A 15,186-nucleotide genomic window follows, 5' to 3' on the forward strand; every position below is an offset into this window, starting at 1 on the left:
GGTGCGCTGGGCAGGGTGGCTCCAGTCTTGGTGCTGGCCCCGGTGACCTGGCCAGTCCCAGTTCCTATCCCCGACCTGGTACCTATCGCAGCATTGGTCTTGCTCGCAGTTCCAGTGCCAATCTCGGTGCCGGTGCGGGTCGCGATTCCTGTCCAGGTCCGAGTCCTGGTGCTGCTTCCGGTTTCGGTTTCAGTGCCGGTCTCGGTACCGGTGCCGAGTTCCGCTACCGGTCCCTGTCCTCGTGTCGGTGCCAGTCCCGGGACCAGTTCCGCTACCGGTCCCTGTCCTCGTGTCGGTGCCAGTCCCGGGATCAGTTCCAGCCCCAGCGCCGATCCCGATCCCAGTTCCCATCCCCTTGGCGGTGCTGATGCCTGTCTCGGTGTCAGTGCCAGTCCCATTCCCAGTCCCGCTGCCGGGCCCGGTGCCGATCCCAGAATCAGCGGCAGTCCCGGTCGCCGTCCCGGGTGCCCGTGTCGGTGTCGGTGCCGGGGCAGTGCTGGGGCGCGGGGCCGGTTCCGGTGGCAGCAGAGCGCGGCCAAAGGCGGGGCGGAGCGGGGCCGCGGTGCTGGGGGCCCGGGGGCGGTCCCGCGCGGGCCGTACTTAAGGCGGCGTCGGGCGGCGGCCCCGCCGTGCCCATGGCTCTCCCGAGCGCAGCACGGGTGCTCCGCGCCGCCGTTCGCCGGTGCGATCCCCCGAGCCGCCCTCGCTCCGCGCCCGCCGCCGCCGCCCCCCGCGGGTTCTCCCCGGCGGCGGCGGGCGCGGGACCCCGGCCGGGGCCGCCCCCTCCCCCGCGGGGCGCGGAGCGGGGCCCGCCGCCGCCCGCCGTGGATTTCGGGGACCCGCGCGAGGCGTTCCGCAGCAAGAGCAACGCGGAGCTGCTGCGGGGCCTGCTGGTGCTGGGGCTGTGCGCCGTGGAGCCGCTGGTGCAGCACAACCAGCAGGTGGGTGGAGGAAGGGGTCTGGCTTGGGGGGCTGCTCCGGGACGGGGCTTGTCCCCGTTCGGGGGATCATCGGCTCTGCACCGGCGGGGCTCTCGCTCAGGGGCGCCCGCTCCGGGAGGTGTCAACCTCCTTCTGGAGGGGGTTCTTGCTCCGGGAAGCTCCATTTTGGGACTGCGAGTCCCAGGATGGGCAGTGCCCCTTCCGGACGTGTCGGTGCGGGATGGAGGTTCTCCAGGGGTGGCTCCAAATGGGGGGGATCTTTCGCTCCGGGAGAGTGCCTGTTTTGCAGGATGTTGGTGCGTGCCAGGGATACTCTCACTCTGAGGGATGCCGGTGCTGGGCTGGGGGGCTCTCACCCTAGGGGTGCGCATTTCGGCACGTGTCATTCCCTTTCCGGGAGGACCCTCGGTCTGAATGTGCGGGTGTTGGAGAGCTCTCGGACCCGGGCCAGCGGGTGCCCGTTTTGGGGAATGCCAGTCCTGGGTCGTGGGGACTTTTCCTACGGGAGTGCCCATGCGGGACGGGTGCTGAGCCGCCGCTGTCCCGCAGCTGCTGCAGTTGTGCCAGCGAGTGCTGGGGCAGACGCTGTTCGAGCGGCTGATGAAGATGACGTTCTACGGGCAATTCGTGGCCGGGGAGGACCAGGAGGCCATCAAGCCGCTGCTCCGGCGGAACCAGGCCTTCGGCGTGGGCGCCGTGCTGGATTACAGCGTGGAGGAGGACCTGGGCGACGGGCGGTGAGTGCGGAGCTGGGGTGGGGCGGGCCCTGGCCGCGCTGCCATTGGCTGCGCCTGCCCAGCCCCTCGCTCCCATTGGCTGCGGAGCCGTGCGCCACGGCCTCGCCCCCCGTGGCACCGCCCACTCAGCACGGGGGGGACAGTGCCCCGCACACAGGGATGGCAGTGCCCAGGACACGGGGGGACAATGCCCCGCACACTGGAGTGCTGAGCCCCCACTGGGCTGTATCGCTTCCCCCGCCCCTCTGCACATACCGGGTGCTGCCCCCCCTGTCTGCTGCACCCTCTCTGTCCCCATCTATTCCCTTCCACACACCGGAGTGCACCCGTCTCCAGCGGTGCTGTACACCGCGAACCCTCCTGCACACCCTGAGGGGGTTCCCACCTCTATTTTCCATCTCCTATGGGATGCTAACACCCCCTCCCCACCCCCTCCTATTCCATCTTCCCTCTGCCAGCCACGTCCTATTTTCCCTAACCCCCTGGGCGCTGTGTCTGCCCCACACCCCTCTGCACACAGACAGACAACACACAGCGTTACTGTCACGCCTGAAGTCCCCCTTCTCCCTCCCCCCGCATCGGGATGCTGCCCCCCATTCCTGCCTCCGCTATTCCTCACCATACAAATGTTGCCTCACACATTTTGGTGGAAGCAATGATCTTGGAGCTCTTTTGCAATCTTAACAATTCCATGGTTTCATGATTTCCATCCTTCACTATTTCCATCCCTCTCAAGCTGGGGTGGTGCCCCCCTTCCCGCACTGTTCCCCGGTCCCAGGCAGCCTTCACTGCCTCTCGCCCTTTGCCAAGAGCTGGCACCAGCCCAAAGCTGCCGGTAACTTTCCATTATTCGGGCTCCAGTTCCGGTCAGCTGCGCTCTCCGGATCGATGGGCCGCTGGCCGGCACCCCACGGTCACGGGGGTGGGCGGTATTCCCCCACCCACAACAAGGGTGGCCCTTCCGGAGGACACTGGCTGAGGATGCGCCGTCCCCCGGGCAAGGCTGCCCGGCGGCAGTCGCTGCTGGCAGCTGAGGACACCGTCCGGCTGTCATATGCTTGTCACGTGGTGTCAAAAACACAGCGGGAACGGCTTTTTAGGATGGTTTGCGAGCAGGATGTGAGTCAGGCAGGTGCTGCCGCTGGGCGCCTTATCTCTGGTCCACACCCGGGAACCGCTTATCGGGGATCCCCATGTGCGTGGCGGGTGGCGTTGCCCCTCGCTGCCGCTGCTGCCGCTGCCATTCCTCCCCAGGAGTGAAGGGTCTGATGGGAGCAGACACTGGTGAGGGCAGTGCGGGCACGAGAGCTGTGCCGGGGGAGGCAGGGCTGCAGCCTCCCAGAGTGGGCTGGAAACTTTGGTTTTTTTCTATAAAAGCTTCAAAACACCCTGCTGCTGCCAGGCAGGAGGGTGGCTGTTTTGAAGGTATGTGACTGTTTTTGAAGGTTAGGTGTTTCTCCCCTGGACACACAGCCGTGGTCCGGGCAGTGTTCAGCATTCCCGTGGGGCTGGGCCAGCAGCACTGGTGCTGCCAGGCTGTCACTGCTGCCCTCCATGCCTGGCTGTGCCTCAGCCAAGGGCTTTCCTGTGGGACACCATAGAAGACTTTCAGACAGGCTCTGCCTGCAGCTGTATCCCTCTTGCTGATGAGTGCCAGTGGTTTGTGAGCTGGCTGGGCTGTGCTGCTCCCCCCCACTGCAGATTTGGGGTTTGCACGTGTGGTACTCCTGGCTAGGTGAGTTCTGCCTGTGCTGTGTGGGCCATTCATATTCAAGAGACTTCCCAAGGCATCCCTGCCCAAGACCCAGTGGGATTTGCCTGGATATCAGGAAAAGGGTCATCACCCAGAGGATGGTCGGGCACTGAACAGGATCTCCAGGGAGTGGTCATGGTCCCAAGGCTGCCACTCGAGGACTGTTTGGACAAGCAGGCACGGGGTGGGATTGTTGTCCTCTGCAGAGCTAGGAGTGGAACTTGATGTCCTCATTCATCCCTTCCACCTCAGGATGTTCTATAATTCTCTGAACAGGGACCAAGCCCAGGATGGGATTGGATGGGTCATGTTGAATGGTGTCCCTTGCCAACCATCACTCTGGCTCCTCCCTGGCTCTGTTTGGGGTAAAATCCCAAATTCTCAGTGCTTCTGTCAGGGCTGATGCTGAGTTGGGCTGGACATGGTTGAGAGGGGTGGCCAGTCCTGTGTTCATGGCTGCTGGACCCTGGAGCTGTGTCCTTCCCCTTGGTGAATGCTTTGGGATTGTGCTGCTGCCAGCCAGGAAGCAGAGTTACCAACCACAGCAATCAGTGGGTGTTTTGGGCTCTTGGTGCCATCTCCTGTTGTTCTTCTGGAGCAAGCCCAACATAATGGCAGGGAAATGCCCTTTCCACCCCAGGAATGGGCTGTGGCACCTCTTCCACAGCCCTTCCGGCTGGGAACAGCAATGACACGTGGGCAAGAACCGGCTTATCCTGCCTGCCGCAGGCCCCTGCCTGCCCTGCTCAGGCTGGCATCCAGGACTCTGCCAGCTTGTCCCAGGAGGCCTCAGCCACGTGCTGAAGGCTGCTGCCAGGTCATGGTGACACAGCTGGAAAATAAGTGTTCTCCAGGCAGCAGAGGTTTGGGGGCTTCAGCATGGCTGCAGCCCTGGGTGGGGGGTGGAGAAGCAGCACTGGGCAGGGGCTTCTGTAACCTGTGGGTGAAGCAGCGAGCCCTCCCCATAGTGAAGGTGGCTGTAACCTCCTGGCAGCCCTGGGGCCATTGCTGGCACACGGGCATCCCAAGACTGCACGTGGGTTGGGGTTGTGCTGACACAGGGGAGGGACAATCCTGCCCCTAGTATTGTCAGATGCTCTTCAGGCTCTGCCATGCAGAGTGTGGACTTGACTTCCTCTAGAAATTCCTTGTGTGGATATCTGACACCTGCCCTAGTGTGGGATCACTGTCCCCAACCTGGGCAATGCTGCTCCCAGAGCTGCTGCCTCCCCTTCTCCTCCTGTTCCCAGTGCTCATTCCCAGCTGCCACCCCTGCCCTGTGCTTTGTCAGCATGTTCCCTGGGATCATGGGGCTGCTTCTGTTTGGCTTCAAGCTCTCCAAGGCCTGTGGTGGTTCTGGTCTGCTGTGTGCTGACAACTCCTGCATGGAGCAGGTTGAAGGTCTATTCTGCCAAGAGCTTTCCTTTATTCCTACCTGTGGGATTTTAAGCACCACACATAGCTCCAAAATGGACTTCATGTAACCATGAGTCTTTTCCTTGGATGTAGTAATTCAAGGACAGCTTCTCCCTGATCCCTCATCCCCTTTGCCAGACCCATTTGTTGATGAGCAAAGCAAACATGCTGTGCTGCTGGCACCCTCCAGGTAACCTGCAGGGCCAAAGGGATTATTTCCGACAGCAGGACCTTTGTGCTGCTCCTGAGCTGGTTTACTTAACCTGATCCAAAACTTCCTGAAAGCCCCATCTGCTGTGTCAGCTGGATTACCCTTCCCAGCCATCCAGTAAGTCCTCACAACCTGCTTTAGGCAAGTGTGAGCTCCCAGGCACTGAACTGAACCTTGAGGCTGTTCCTATCTGGATACAGCCTGCCAGGAACATCTAGACAGTGCCTGGAGATGGGACTTGCTCTGGGAGACTTGTTGTGGGTTGGTAGAAGGGATGGTCAAGTATAAGCTGGGTTCAGTGGCACTTGGTGAGTGAGGGAATGGCTTTTCTGGCCAAGATTAATATTGCAAAGTGAGCGGCTGATATCCAGGACAAAGTTATTTCTTCAGCTGGAAGCATCTTCCTTTATTTTGCTTGATGCAGAAGAACAAAGCAAACACTGTGGCACTGCTTTGAATGCCCCCCTAGAGGATGAAGGAACAGCTGGTGCAGTCATGCAGCAGAAATGCTGCTGGGAAGGGTGTGTTTATCTTCAGGAACATAAAACACTCTAACTCCATGGGCACTTTTTGCTATTTGAGCTGTGTGCCTTCACTCCAGCCACTTGTCCCCAGTACCTTGGATGTGGTGTTCAGGGTATGCTCAGAGCTGTTCCCTGTCCACAGGACCCATGTGTGCCCTCATGTCACAGCAGTATTCAGCTGCAGCTGTTCCCTGTGCCATGCCACCAGCTCCAAAGGGAGCTTACACCGAGCAAGGGCTTTGTTGACAAATCCCATTGCCGAGTGTATGATCTCTCCTCCTTCCTTTCCTCCACCCTCTGTACTCGGGGAGAGAAAGCTGCTTTCCCTGCCCTCAGGTGAGTAAAATCAGGGAGCAGAGCTTGCTAGATATGGTGCCTTCTGCTTCCTATGAGCTCCAGCTACTCCTGCCCTGGCTCATGCCAGGCTTTGTGGCACTTTGAGTGGGGTGGGGCTGGTCCTGGCTCCAGGGGGCCGGAGGGAATGGCTTGTTTCTGGTTGTTATGCTTTCAGCAGCCCCTAATCCCTGTCACAGGGTTTTCATATGGGAGAACGTGTCCTGGGACCCTGCCATGTGCCTCTCTGCTCTCTTGGCCAGCCTGCTTGCTCCAGATGGGTGGCTTTGCTCCTTCCCTTGAACTGTGCTTCTTCACCATTGGGCACAGCCAGTTTGGGGACAGGGATGCCAAAGCAGAGGCCTCCTGCAGGGGATGGCTCTGCTGCCACCCAGGGCTGCTCTCCAGGAGCTGGCCCTGTTCCAGGTCATACCCTGGGTCTGTAGCTGGGTTTAGAGTGTCAGCAAGAAGGCTTAGCTACTCAAGCTCAGGAAGGATGTCGTGACTTGGCCATCATCCCCCAGGCTGTCAGAGCCTTGTTATCTCCATGGCAGAGAGTTTGGGCTTAAAATGACATCTGAGGTCAGCTGGAGTTGAAAACGAGATGTTGTTTGTGAGTTGTTGGCTAAAGCAATGGCACAGAGGAGTGTGGGGCAGCAGGCACCCTCGGCTTGGTGTGCTCAGGGTCTGGAGGAGCTCTGTGCTTTGTGGTCTGGCTGCTGGTGCCATCAAGGTGGGAAGGCAGTGGGTTGAGGTTTGGTGTCACCACAGCGAGGACCATGAGCAGGTTGGAGATGGAGCATGCCAGTACCACCAGACTGACCATATCTTTGCCATGGTGTGGGCTTTTGGAGAGCAGCTCTGAACCCTGGGACAGACCATCCTCACTGTGCTGCCTCAGGGCTCCCAGGTCTTCCCTGGATGGATGGTAAAGCCCTGTTCCCTTCCACAGGTGGGTTTTGGGCATCTGAACTGCCAACTGGATCCCATTGGTGATGGGATGGCAAGGGAACAGCAGGGCCAGCAGCAGGATGGCAGCACAGGAGCCTCAGAGCTGTCCTGTCCATCAGCATAGGGCTGCAGGGGGTTGCTGAACTGGCCCTCATCTTTCCTGTTTCTCTTCTTAGCTCCCGCACCTCTGCAGCCGAGAAGGAGATGGGAGGTGAGTGACAGGAGATGGCCTGGAGGTCCGGGCATGAGAGGCCTGGTGTTGTGGGGGAAGGACCCAGGTACCATGGCCTCAAAAAATGAGCTGGATGAAGAACAACATGGTTCCTTGCCCAGTCTTGCCCTTCAGCAAAGACTCGGCCTCTGCTCAGGCACAGAGCAAGCAAGGTCCCATGTCAGTGCTGGGGGCTCTTCTGAGGTCCAAGCCAGAGCCCCTCTCTCTTCACCCACACTGGGAGCTCCTGGGGAGGCTTTAGGAGCTTGATGGGGCATGGCCCATCTCCATCCTCTCCCACCCCAGGAGCAGAAAAAAGGGAGAAGCAATACCGAGTGCATCAGGGATTTGGGGATCACCATGGTGGAGTCACTGGGGCCCACACCTATTTCTATGCAGATGAGGCCAAGTGTGACCAGCACATGGAGACTTTCCTCCGCTGTATTGATGCCTCAAGTGAGTGCTCCACGTGTCCTGGACAGCCCCACTGTGCTGGGGACTGCAAGGATCTCTCAGTCCCACCACCACCATATCTCCCTGCCCAAGGGCTGACGGTCAGGTTGACGCTGTTCTTGTGGTTCCATCCAGGTGGCAGCTCAGAGGAGGGGTTCTCTGCCATCAAGCTGACAGCGCTGGCCAGACCCCAGTTCCTGGTGAGTGCCAGAGCTGTGGCAGAGTGGTGTGGGGCAGAGCCAGGGCCTGGGGCAGGCTGATGATGCTTCTGCTGGGGCAGGTGCCAGGTGGCATCTCTAGTAAAAGCAGTGAGGAATGGGCACCAACAGCCTATCCCCTGAGAGCCCAAGATCCCTGGAGACCCTGACTCAACTTTTGGGGAGACACAAAGAGCTTAGGACTTTAAAGGTGGATATGTGGGGTCTGTACTGCCCTGAGGCAGATGCTCTGGGGCCAGCCTCTGCCTCGGGCTGGGTATGATCTTGCAAAGTCCTGGCAGGACAGGAGGCTCCAGCCTGGGTGTCTCACCTGGAGCCCTGTCCCCGCAGGTGCGTTTCTCAGAGGTGCTAGTGAAGTGGCGGAGGTTCTTCCACCAAATGGCTGCAGAGGAGGGCCAGGCCGGGCGGGCAGTGCTGGACACAAAGCTGCAGGTGGAGAAGCTGCAGGTGAGGCGGGTGAGGCCTGTGGGAGGAGGCTGTGCTGTAGGGATGCACTGCTGCAGGTGGCCATGGATACAGAGGTGCCAGAACAGCCCTGAGCTGTGACACCTCAAACAGACAGACCCCTGATGCTTCTTTTGGTGGCAGGAGGCACTGGCTAACCTCGGCATTGCAAGCAAGGCAGAGAGTCAGCAGTGGTTCACAGGCGAGAACCTGAGCACGAGTGGGTAAGCTGCCTGGGAGCCTGGGGTGCTGCAGCACAGGGACACTGGGGGACTTTGTCCCTGTCCCTGGGCCAGCAGCAAGGGGAGGTCTCCAAAGGCCTGCTGTGGCTCAGCATAGCAATAGAACATAGGGGAAGTTTGGGTGGAGGTGACAAGACAGGACAGGGTGGGACATGTCATGTGTCCTTCCTGCTGGTGGGGGTTGGGAGCTGATAGAGAGCCCCCTGCCTTTGCAAGACACCAGCAAGGACCTGGCTCTCTGCTCCCAGCACTGTGGACCTGCTGGACTGGAACAGCCTGTTTGACAGCCGCACCAAGCTCTCCAGGCCTCTGCTCATCCCCAACAGGAAGGTGGGTACCCACCTTTGCTACCCCCAGAGTGATCCCACAGAGGCTTTGTGGGAGCAGGACAAAGGTCTCACGCTCTTTCCAGTAGGTGCTGGTGGCTGCAAAGCTTAGCCATGCTGTGATCACAGTGTGCAACTGCCAGGCTGGCAGGGTGGGCACCCGGTCATGCCCTGCTGGCTGGTGGGGGCTGGGGGACTGGGGTGGGGCAGCAGTTAGTCCAAGGGATGGGTTCCCTCCAGTGGTGTTTGTGTCCCCCATGGGCAGAGCTGGGTGCAGGCAGGGTGCCACAAATCTGTTCTTGTTTCAGACTGGGCAGCTGGAGCCTCTGCTGTCACGCTTCAGCAAGGACGAGGAACTGCAGATGAAGAGGGTGCTGCAACGCATGGATGTCCTCGCAAGGGTGAGGGGGCCTTGGGGCTGGGGGAGTCACAGAGGGGGACACATGGAGCAGGCAGCCCTATGAACCCAGCCTGCATGTACTTCACCCCCCAGAGAGCCATGGAGAAGGGCGTGAGGCTGATGGTAGACGCGGAGCAGAGCTACTTCCAGCCGGCCATCAGCCGCCTCACGGTGGAGACGCAGCGTCGCTTCAACAGGAGCCAGCCCCTCATCTACAACACCTACCAGTGCTACCTGAGGGTGAGGCCAGCGTGTCCCAGGCGCTGCTCCAGCGCATGGGTGGAGACCTCATCTCCTGAAGCCATGGCAGTGCAATGGCACGGCTACTGAGGCAGTCAGGGGTGGCACTGGAGTAATGACCTTGTGCCATCTCTTCCACTGGGTTGCAGGAGGCTTACAACAACGTGACAGGGGACGTGGAGCTGTCCCGCCGGGAGGGCTGGCACTTCGGCTCCAAGCTGGTGCGTGGTGCCTACATGGAGCAGGAGAGGGAGAGGGCAGCTCAGATGGGCTACGAGGATCCCATCAACCCAACCTATGAGAAGACCAACGAGATGTACCACAGGTAGGGGACAGCCCCAGCCACACTGCTGCCTGTTGCCCCAGTGGAAGAGGCCTCACCAGAGGCCCATCTTGCCTTACAGGTGCCTGGACTATGTCCTGGAGGAGATCAAGCAAAGGCGGAAAGCCAGCGTGATGGTGGCGACTCACAATGAGGACACCGTGAAGTTCACCCTGCGCAGGTGGGTGCTGGGCAGGCAGCGTGGTGAGGCAGGGATAAGGGGCTCAAGGAATGTGGGAGCCCAGCAGAGATGCAGGTAGATGTGCTGTGGTGTGTCAGGTACCCCCTGAGCTCACCTGGGGGGATCCTGGCTCCCACGTGGTGGTCAGGGCTTTAGATGGGACTTGGAGCTGAGGTACAGCACAGTGGCCCCAGTGGCTGCAGAATTGGTCCCATCACCAATTCAGAGGCTGTCGTAAAAACAAATCCCTCAAGCTCTACATCCCAGCATCCATCTGGGACGTGGTCAGTGCCACACTGTCCCACTTGGAGATGATCCCCAGCCTTCTGGTGGGACACACTGCTGGGTCTGCTCTCCCCCTATGCTGAGGCTTGTTTTGCAGGATGATGGAGCTGGGGATCCATCCCTCGGACAAGAAGGTGTGCTTTGGTCAGCTGCTGGGCATGTGTGACCAGATCACCTTCCCCCTGGGTGAGTGATGGGACTGGGGGGCTTGGCAGAGGTGCTCCAGCCCCACTGAGACCCCTAAACAGCTGCAGGAAGGGAAGGAAGGAAGGGAAGGGAAGGGAAGGGAAGGGAAGGAAGGAAGGAAGGAAGGAAGGAAGGAAGGAAGGAAGGAAGGAAGGAAGGAAGGAAGGAAGGAAGGAAGGAAGGAAGGAAGGAAGGAAGGAAGGAAGGAAGGAAGGAAGGAAGGAAGGAAGGAAGGAAGGAAGGAAGGAAGGAAGGAAGGAAGGAAGGAAGGAAGGCCTGTCATAGAGCACTGGCTGAGCACAGTGTCTTGCCATGGGGAATGCTGTGACCCCTGGGTGGGGGTTTGGGGAAGATGTAGATGAGGAGGCTAAGCTCCAAGTGAAGAGTGACATCTCTCTTCTGAGGCTGCATGAGCCTGTAGTGGCTGGGCAGGGACATTCCCACTTTGGAGTCTGAGCAGAGATTAGGGTCTCAGCGTGGGGCAGAGACTGGTCCTGGCAGACAGAAACCCTCTCCTGTACCTCCTTGGCCTGGGGGTGTCCCTTGGCTCCATGGGAGGTGCACACCGAGTCCTGGGCTCCCTGCTAGCAGGATGGCACCAGCCTTGTGTGACCTTGTCCTCAGCCACCAGCCCAGGCAGCAGAGCAGCACTGCCAGGGGCCTGGGCAGAAGGACACACAAGGGTCCATGTACCCAGCCCAGGTCAGGGACTGATCCCCCTGCCCACACCAATGTCCAGAACAGAGTCCCAAGGCCAGCAGAGCAGCAGGAGGCAAACTGGGCAGTTGTCCAGCACAGATGCTGCTCTGTCCTGGAGTTCTCTTGGAAGCAGGGCTTGGCCGCCCATCTGCAGCCTCGTCCGGTCATGCTGGAAAAATGTGTTAACTTGATGTTTCTGGTTGAACGCTCCTTGAGCTGGCCCAGCCCCGGCTGCCGACATTCCCAGGGCTCCTGGTGACCTCGGCCCGCTCCCTCTGGCGCTTTCCCAAGCTCCCGGTGCTGAGCCGGGAGAGATGCGCCGCTGCCCCCCCACCCGCCCCGCCGCTGCTGGGAGCCCCTCCCAGTGCCCAGCCACAGCCTCCTGCACAGCCTTCAGGGCATGGGAGGGCAGGCAGGCAAGGGCAAGTGGCTTTTTTTTCTTCCCCCCCCCGCCTTTTTTTATTTTCCCCCCTGTTTTTATTTCACCCCTTTTATCCTCACCCTTTTTCTTTGACCTTTTTTCCCCTTCTTCTCCCACTTTTTTCTCCCCCTTTCTGTCCCTTCCTCCCCTTTCCCCCCTCTTTTCCCCCTTGCCCCCTTTTTCCCCGTTTCAAGTATCTTCTCTTCTTGTCCCTTTTCCCATTTTTTCACTTTTTTCCTGATTCTTTAACTCTTTTTTCCTTTTTGCACATATTTTTTTTTCTCTCTCGGCAATTCCCTGAGCCGCAGCCTCTCTCCTCAGGCCAGGCTGGTTTCCCGGTGTACAAGTACGTGCCCTACGGGCCGGTGAACGAGGTGCTGCCCTACCTGTCCCGCCGGGCCCAGGAGAACCGGGGCTTCATGCAGCGGGCGAACCGCGAGCGGGACCTGCTATGGAAAGAGGTCAAGAGGCGCCTCCTCTCAGGAAACCTCTTCAGCCCCTGACCCCAGCCCCAGCCTTGGGGTTCCTGTACCTTTGCCCTGAACCACTGTCACCATTCCCCAGCCCAGCTCTGCTGCAGCTCCCCCAGCCCCCTTTGCCCAGGAGAGAAGTGTCCTTGTTGCTGTTGAACCACTCACACCTTCGGTGGCCTCTGGGATTGCCCCCGCTGGCACTGCTCCAGGGATGTCCCTCTGCCATCCCACGGCCTCTTGAGCTGTCCCTGGGGAGATGCTGGGGGCTCTCCTGCCAGCCTGCCCTGTGCCTTGATGAACACTGTCCCGGTGTTTTTTTCCCTGGCAGGATTGCACAGGGTGATTTATCCACTTGCCTTGTGCCCATGGGCTCGGGTCCAGGTGGGCTGAGTGATTGGGGACAAGCTGGCCTCAGCCAGAAGCTTCTCCAGCCTTTGCCAGGGTTGGAGCTTTGCCTCCACCAGACCTGTGAAGGGGCAGGATCAGCCCCTGTTGCCTGTCCCAGACAGCTACCTGCCTGCTCACTGGCTTTGCACTGCCCAGAGCTGGGGAGGTCCAGGCTCTCCCCCAGCCCACTAGGATAAGCTGCCTGGGGTTGTCCATCCTCAGGCACACATCCAATGGAGGAGGAGGGGTGAGGGGAGTGGGCTGGCCCCATCCCTGTACCATTCCTGCCCGCAGTCCCTGGTTCTAATGTGGACCATGGCAGTGGGAGCACCAGGAGCTGGACCACAGCTCGTCTCTGCTGTACACTGGATTTGTAGAGAATGGAAATGATTAAATCACAACTGTTCCTGCTCCCTTCTCTTTCTCTCTGTTCTTGGGCAGCCACATGTGCCCAGGCACTGCTGTGGTCTCAAAGGAGGGTTAATGCTGCCTGCTTTGGCCTGAGCCAGAGCCTGGGGAAAGGAGTGAGGCCAAACTTCCTGGGACAGGGACTGGAGAAGCTGTAGAGTTCCTCTGATGGGTTTGGGGGAGCTGGGAGCCCTGGGCCATCCCTGTACATGCAGAAGAGGGGGTGACAGCATGGGAGAGACCTGCTTTTGGGGGACATGGACCCTGCAGGATTTCATGCCTCAAATTAGGGGCAGTTTTTCTCAGGCTCTGCAGGACCACAGGCATCTCTGGGATTCCCTGCCTGGAGCTGTGGCAGTGTCTCCTTTTTTCGGGGGTCAGCCTCTATACTTGGTGAGCCACCCACACTAAAGGGGTGATGTTTCAGCTTTCCAGAGCTGTTAATCTCCTGCCTTTTCTCTAGTTGAGACTCTTCTGCCTTAAAAAATAAACCTGGAGGGGAGCAGGGAACTTTGCCTGGAGCAGGGGACCAGAACAGCACTGGTGCAAGAGATGTTCTAGGCCCTGGACTGCCTTCCAGCCTATGCAAGCAGGATGCTGTGACAGTGGCACAGAGTGCCCTGGTGCCCCGGGGGCTGAGCTCTGATGCTGCAGCTGCACCCAGGGCTGGCTGATGCAGAAGCACTGTGAGCTTCTGCAAAGACCCACAGACATCTGTGTAGGAGGGCAGAAATCCCTCTTGGCCCTCATTTTTGCAGATAATCCCCTCCCCAGCCCTCTTCCTAGGACAGGACAGCTCTGCAGCCTGGGGCAGTGGTGTGCGCGCCTCTTTGCAGGGGCTGTGTAGGGCTGCAGCTGCTGCCTCCTGAACACCCAAGGCACAGAATGCCCTTGAAACCCCCAAATCCGCGGTTCCCCACAACCTTTCACAGAATGTCCTCAGCTGGAAGGGACCCACAAGGATCCAGTTCCTGGCCCTGTCAGATCCAGGGATCCAGCAAGCCCAACTTCTGTCCCTGCCCAGACCCCCCAACAATCCCACCCTGTCCATCCCTGGCAGTGCTGCCCAAAGGCTCCTGGAGCTCTGGCAGCCTCGGGGCTGTGCCCATTCCCTGGGCAGCCTGGGCAGTGCCAGCACCCTCTGGGAGAAGAGCTTTTCCCTGATATCCCACCTAACTGTCTCCTGGCACAGCTGTATCCATGCTCAGCCAAAAAATAGCAACTGCCACTTTTATTTCTGGGTGCACTGACCCAACCAACACTCCCATATCCCAGGCGTTCCCCATCCTGCTCAGTTTTAGCTTTTGCTGCTCTGTTTTCTGCTCGTCCTGGAAGAAGAGGAAGCATGGAAAGGCGGTGTGTGTGTGGAGGACCCTGTGCTGCTGCAGCAGTGGGGAGTTGGAAGAGGAGAGAGCCATATCCTTGCAGAAAGCATCCTGACAGCCTGGGCACAGTGAGGATGGTGACAGGTACCCCATATTGTAGGTCCCATCTTGCCCTGCTGTGCAGTCTTGCCCATCCAAGAGGCCATGGGGATTTTTGAACCACTGACAGAACAGCATCTTTTTACTCAGTTTTGTGTTTGGAAATATTATAGTGCTGGAGTTTCTTCTGGGATGTTTTCCAAAACACAGAAAGACAGGAGACAGGCACCTGGCAGGGTTAGAAATGGGAACTGCAAATAATGCTGTGATGGAAAGCATGGGCCAAGCTCTGCATGGACAACAGCCTGGCCAGGACCAGTGGGAGAGGAGGGAGCGGTGGGTGCTACCTGTGGGATATGCAGTGCCCAGGGCCCGGCAGCACCAGCCAACCCAGAGCATGTGAAACCTCCCCTTGCCTCTTCCCCACAGTATCCTCAGCTTCTCCAGCCTCTTATGCCAGCTGGCAGCATCTTCTGAGGGAACAGCTTATCTCCCTGCCCTGCCCTGGGTTACACGGGTGGAAACGGAGCAGTCAAGCTGCATTGCCTGCTAGCCGAGAGAAAGAGAAGTTAAGTTTATGGAAGCCAAAAAACCGTACAAAAGCTGACATATCCTCGCACAAAGCACCAGCACAGCGAAGGTGAAGCAGCGTGATCTTGCCCTGACTCATTGTGACTGGGACAGCAGAGCACAAGGGCTGCTCAGCACAGTGCAGGGGGATGAAGCTGTGGAAACAGCCTGAGTGAGGCTACAGCTCAAGGTGGACACAACTGCCCGGGGGGGCACCACAACCAAACCCAGAGTTCTGCCTAACTTTGGAGCTGAACCTCCTCATCCCTCTTTCCTCAGCAGAAAGGGATGCCGAGCTCAGCCTGAGTCATCCCAAGGAAGAAGCAATTTGTGCCCCTATGGTCTACTCACTCCAGCACCTGTGAGCAGGATGGGGCAGGGGGGACAGGGATTTGGAGGCAGGGGGAGATGGGCAAGGGATGCTACTCCC

General features: G+C 59.3%; 1 protein-coding gene across 10 annotated transcripts; it reads left to right on the plus strand.

Moving 5' to 3' along the window:
- Window positions 1–620: 620 nt before the first annotated feature.
- On the plus strand, window positions 621–15,145 carry PRODH (proline dehydrogenase 1). Of its 10 annotated transcripts, none has more exons than XM_071445808.1 (14): window positions 621–941; window positions 1,491–1,678; window positions 7,043–7,077; window positions 7,477–7,533; window positions 7,666–7,730; window positions 8,079–8,195; window positions 8,337–8,416; window positions 8,683–8,764; window positions 9,069–9,161; window positions 9,254–9,400; window positions 9,550–9,725; window positions 9,805–9,903; window positions 10,286–10,374; window positions 14,616–15,145. In XM_071445808.1, exons 1-14 carry the CDS (start codon window positions 636–638, stop codon window positions 14,828–14,830), a joined length of 1,749 nt encoding a protein of 582 aa, XP_071301909.1. In that variant the 5' UTR covers window positions 621–635; the 3' UTR covers window positions 14,831–15,145. The 10 variants fall into 10 exon arrangements, with proteins under 10 accessions (XP_071301909.1, XP_071301910.1, XP_071301906.1 ...); XM_071445805.1 differs by having other exon boundaries at window positions 670–941; window positions 7,384–7,533; window positions 14,616–15,140; XM_071445806.1 differs by lacking the exon at window positions 14,616–15,145 and adding an exon at window positions 11,816–12,765 and having other exon boundaries at window positions 680–941; window positions 7,384–7,533.
- The last annotated feature ends 41 nt before the right edge of the window (window positions 15,146–15,186 follow it).

The sequence above is a fragment of the Agelaius tricolor genome, unplaced genomic scaffold, assembly GCF_023055355.1.
Source record: "Agelaius tricolor isolate 1412-34295 unplaced genomic scaffold, bAgeTri1.0.p SCAF_20, whole genome shotgun sequence".
Taxonomy (NCBI): Eukaryota; Metazoa; Chordata; class Aves; order Passeriformes; family Icteridae; genus Agelaius; species Agelaius tricolor.

What these genes read in the sequence shown, in the direction of transcription:
- PRODH (XM_071445808.1), top strand. Translation starts at nt 636, where the DNA reads ATGGCTCTCCCGAGCGCAGCACGGGTGCTCCGCGCCGCCGTTCGCCGG. An exon ending in TGGCCAGACCCCAGTTCCTG is followed by an intron (nt 7,731 to 8,078) that starts GTGAGTGCCAGA and finishes CTGTCCCCGCAG; the next exon opens with GTGCGTTTCTCAGAGGTGCT. An exon ending in GTGAAGTTCACCCTGCGCAG is followed by an intron (nt 9,904 to 10,285) that starts GTGGGTGCTGGG and finishes CTTGTTTTGCAG; the next exon opens with GATGATGGAGCTGGGGATCC.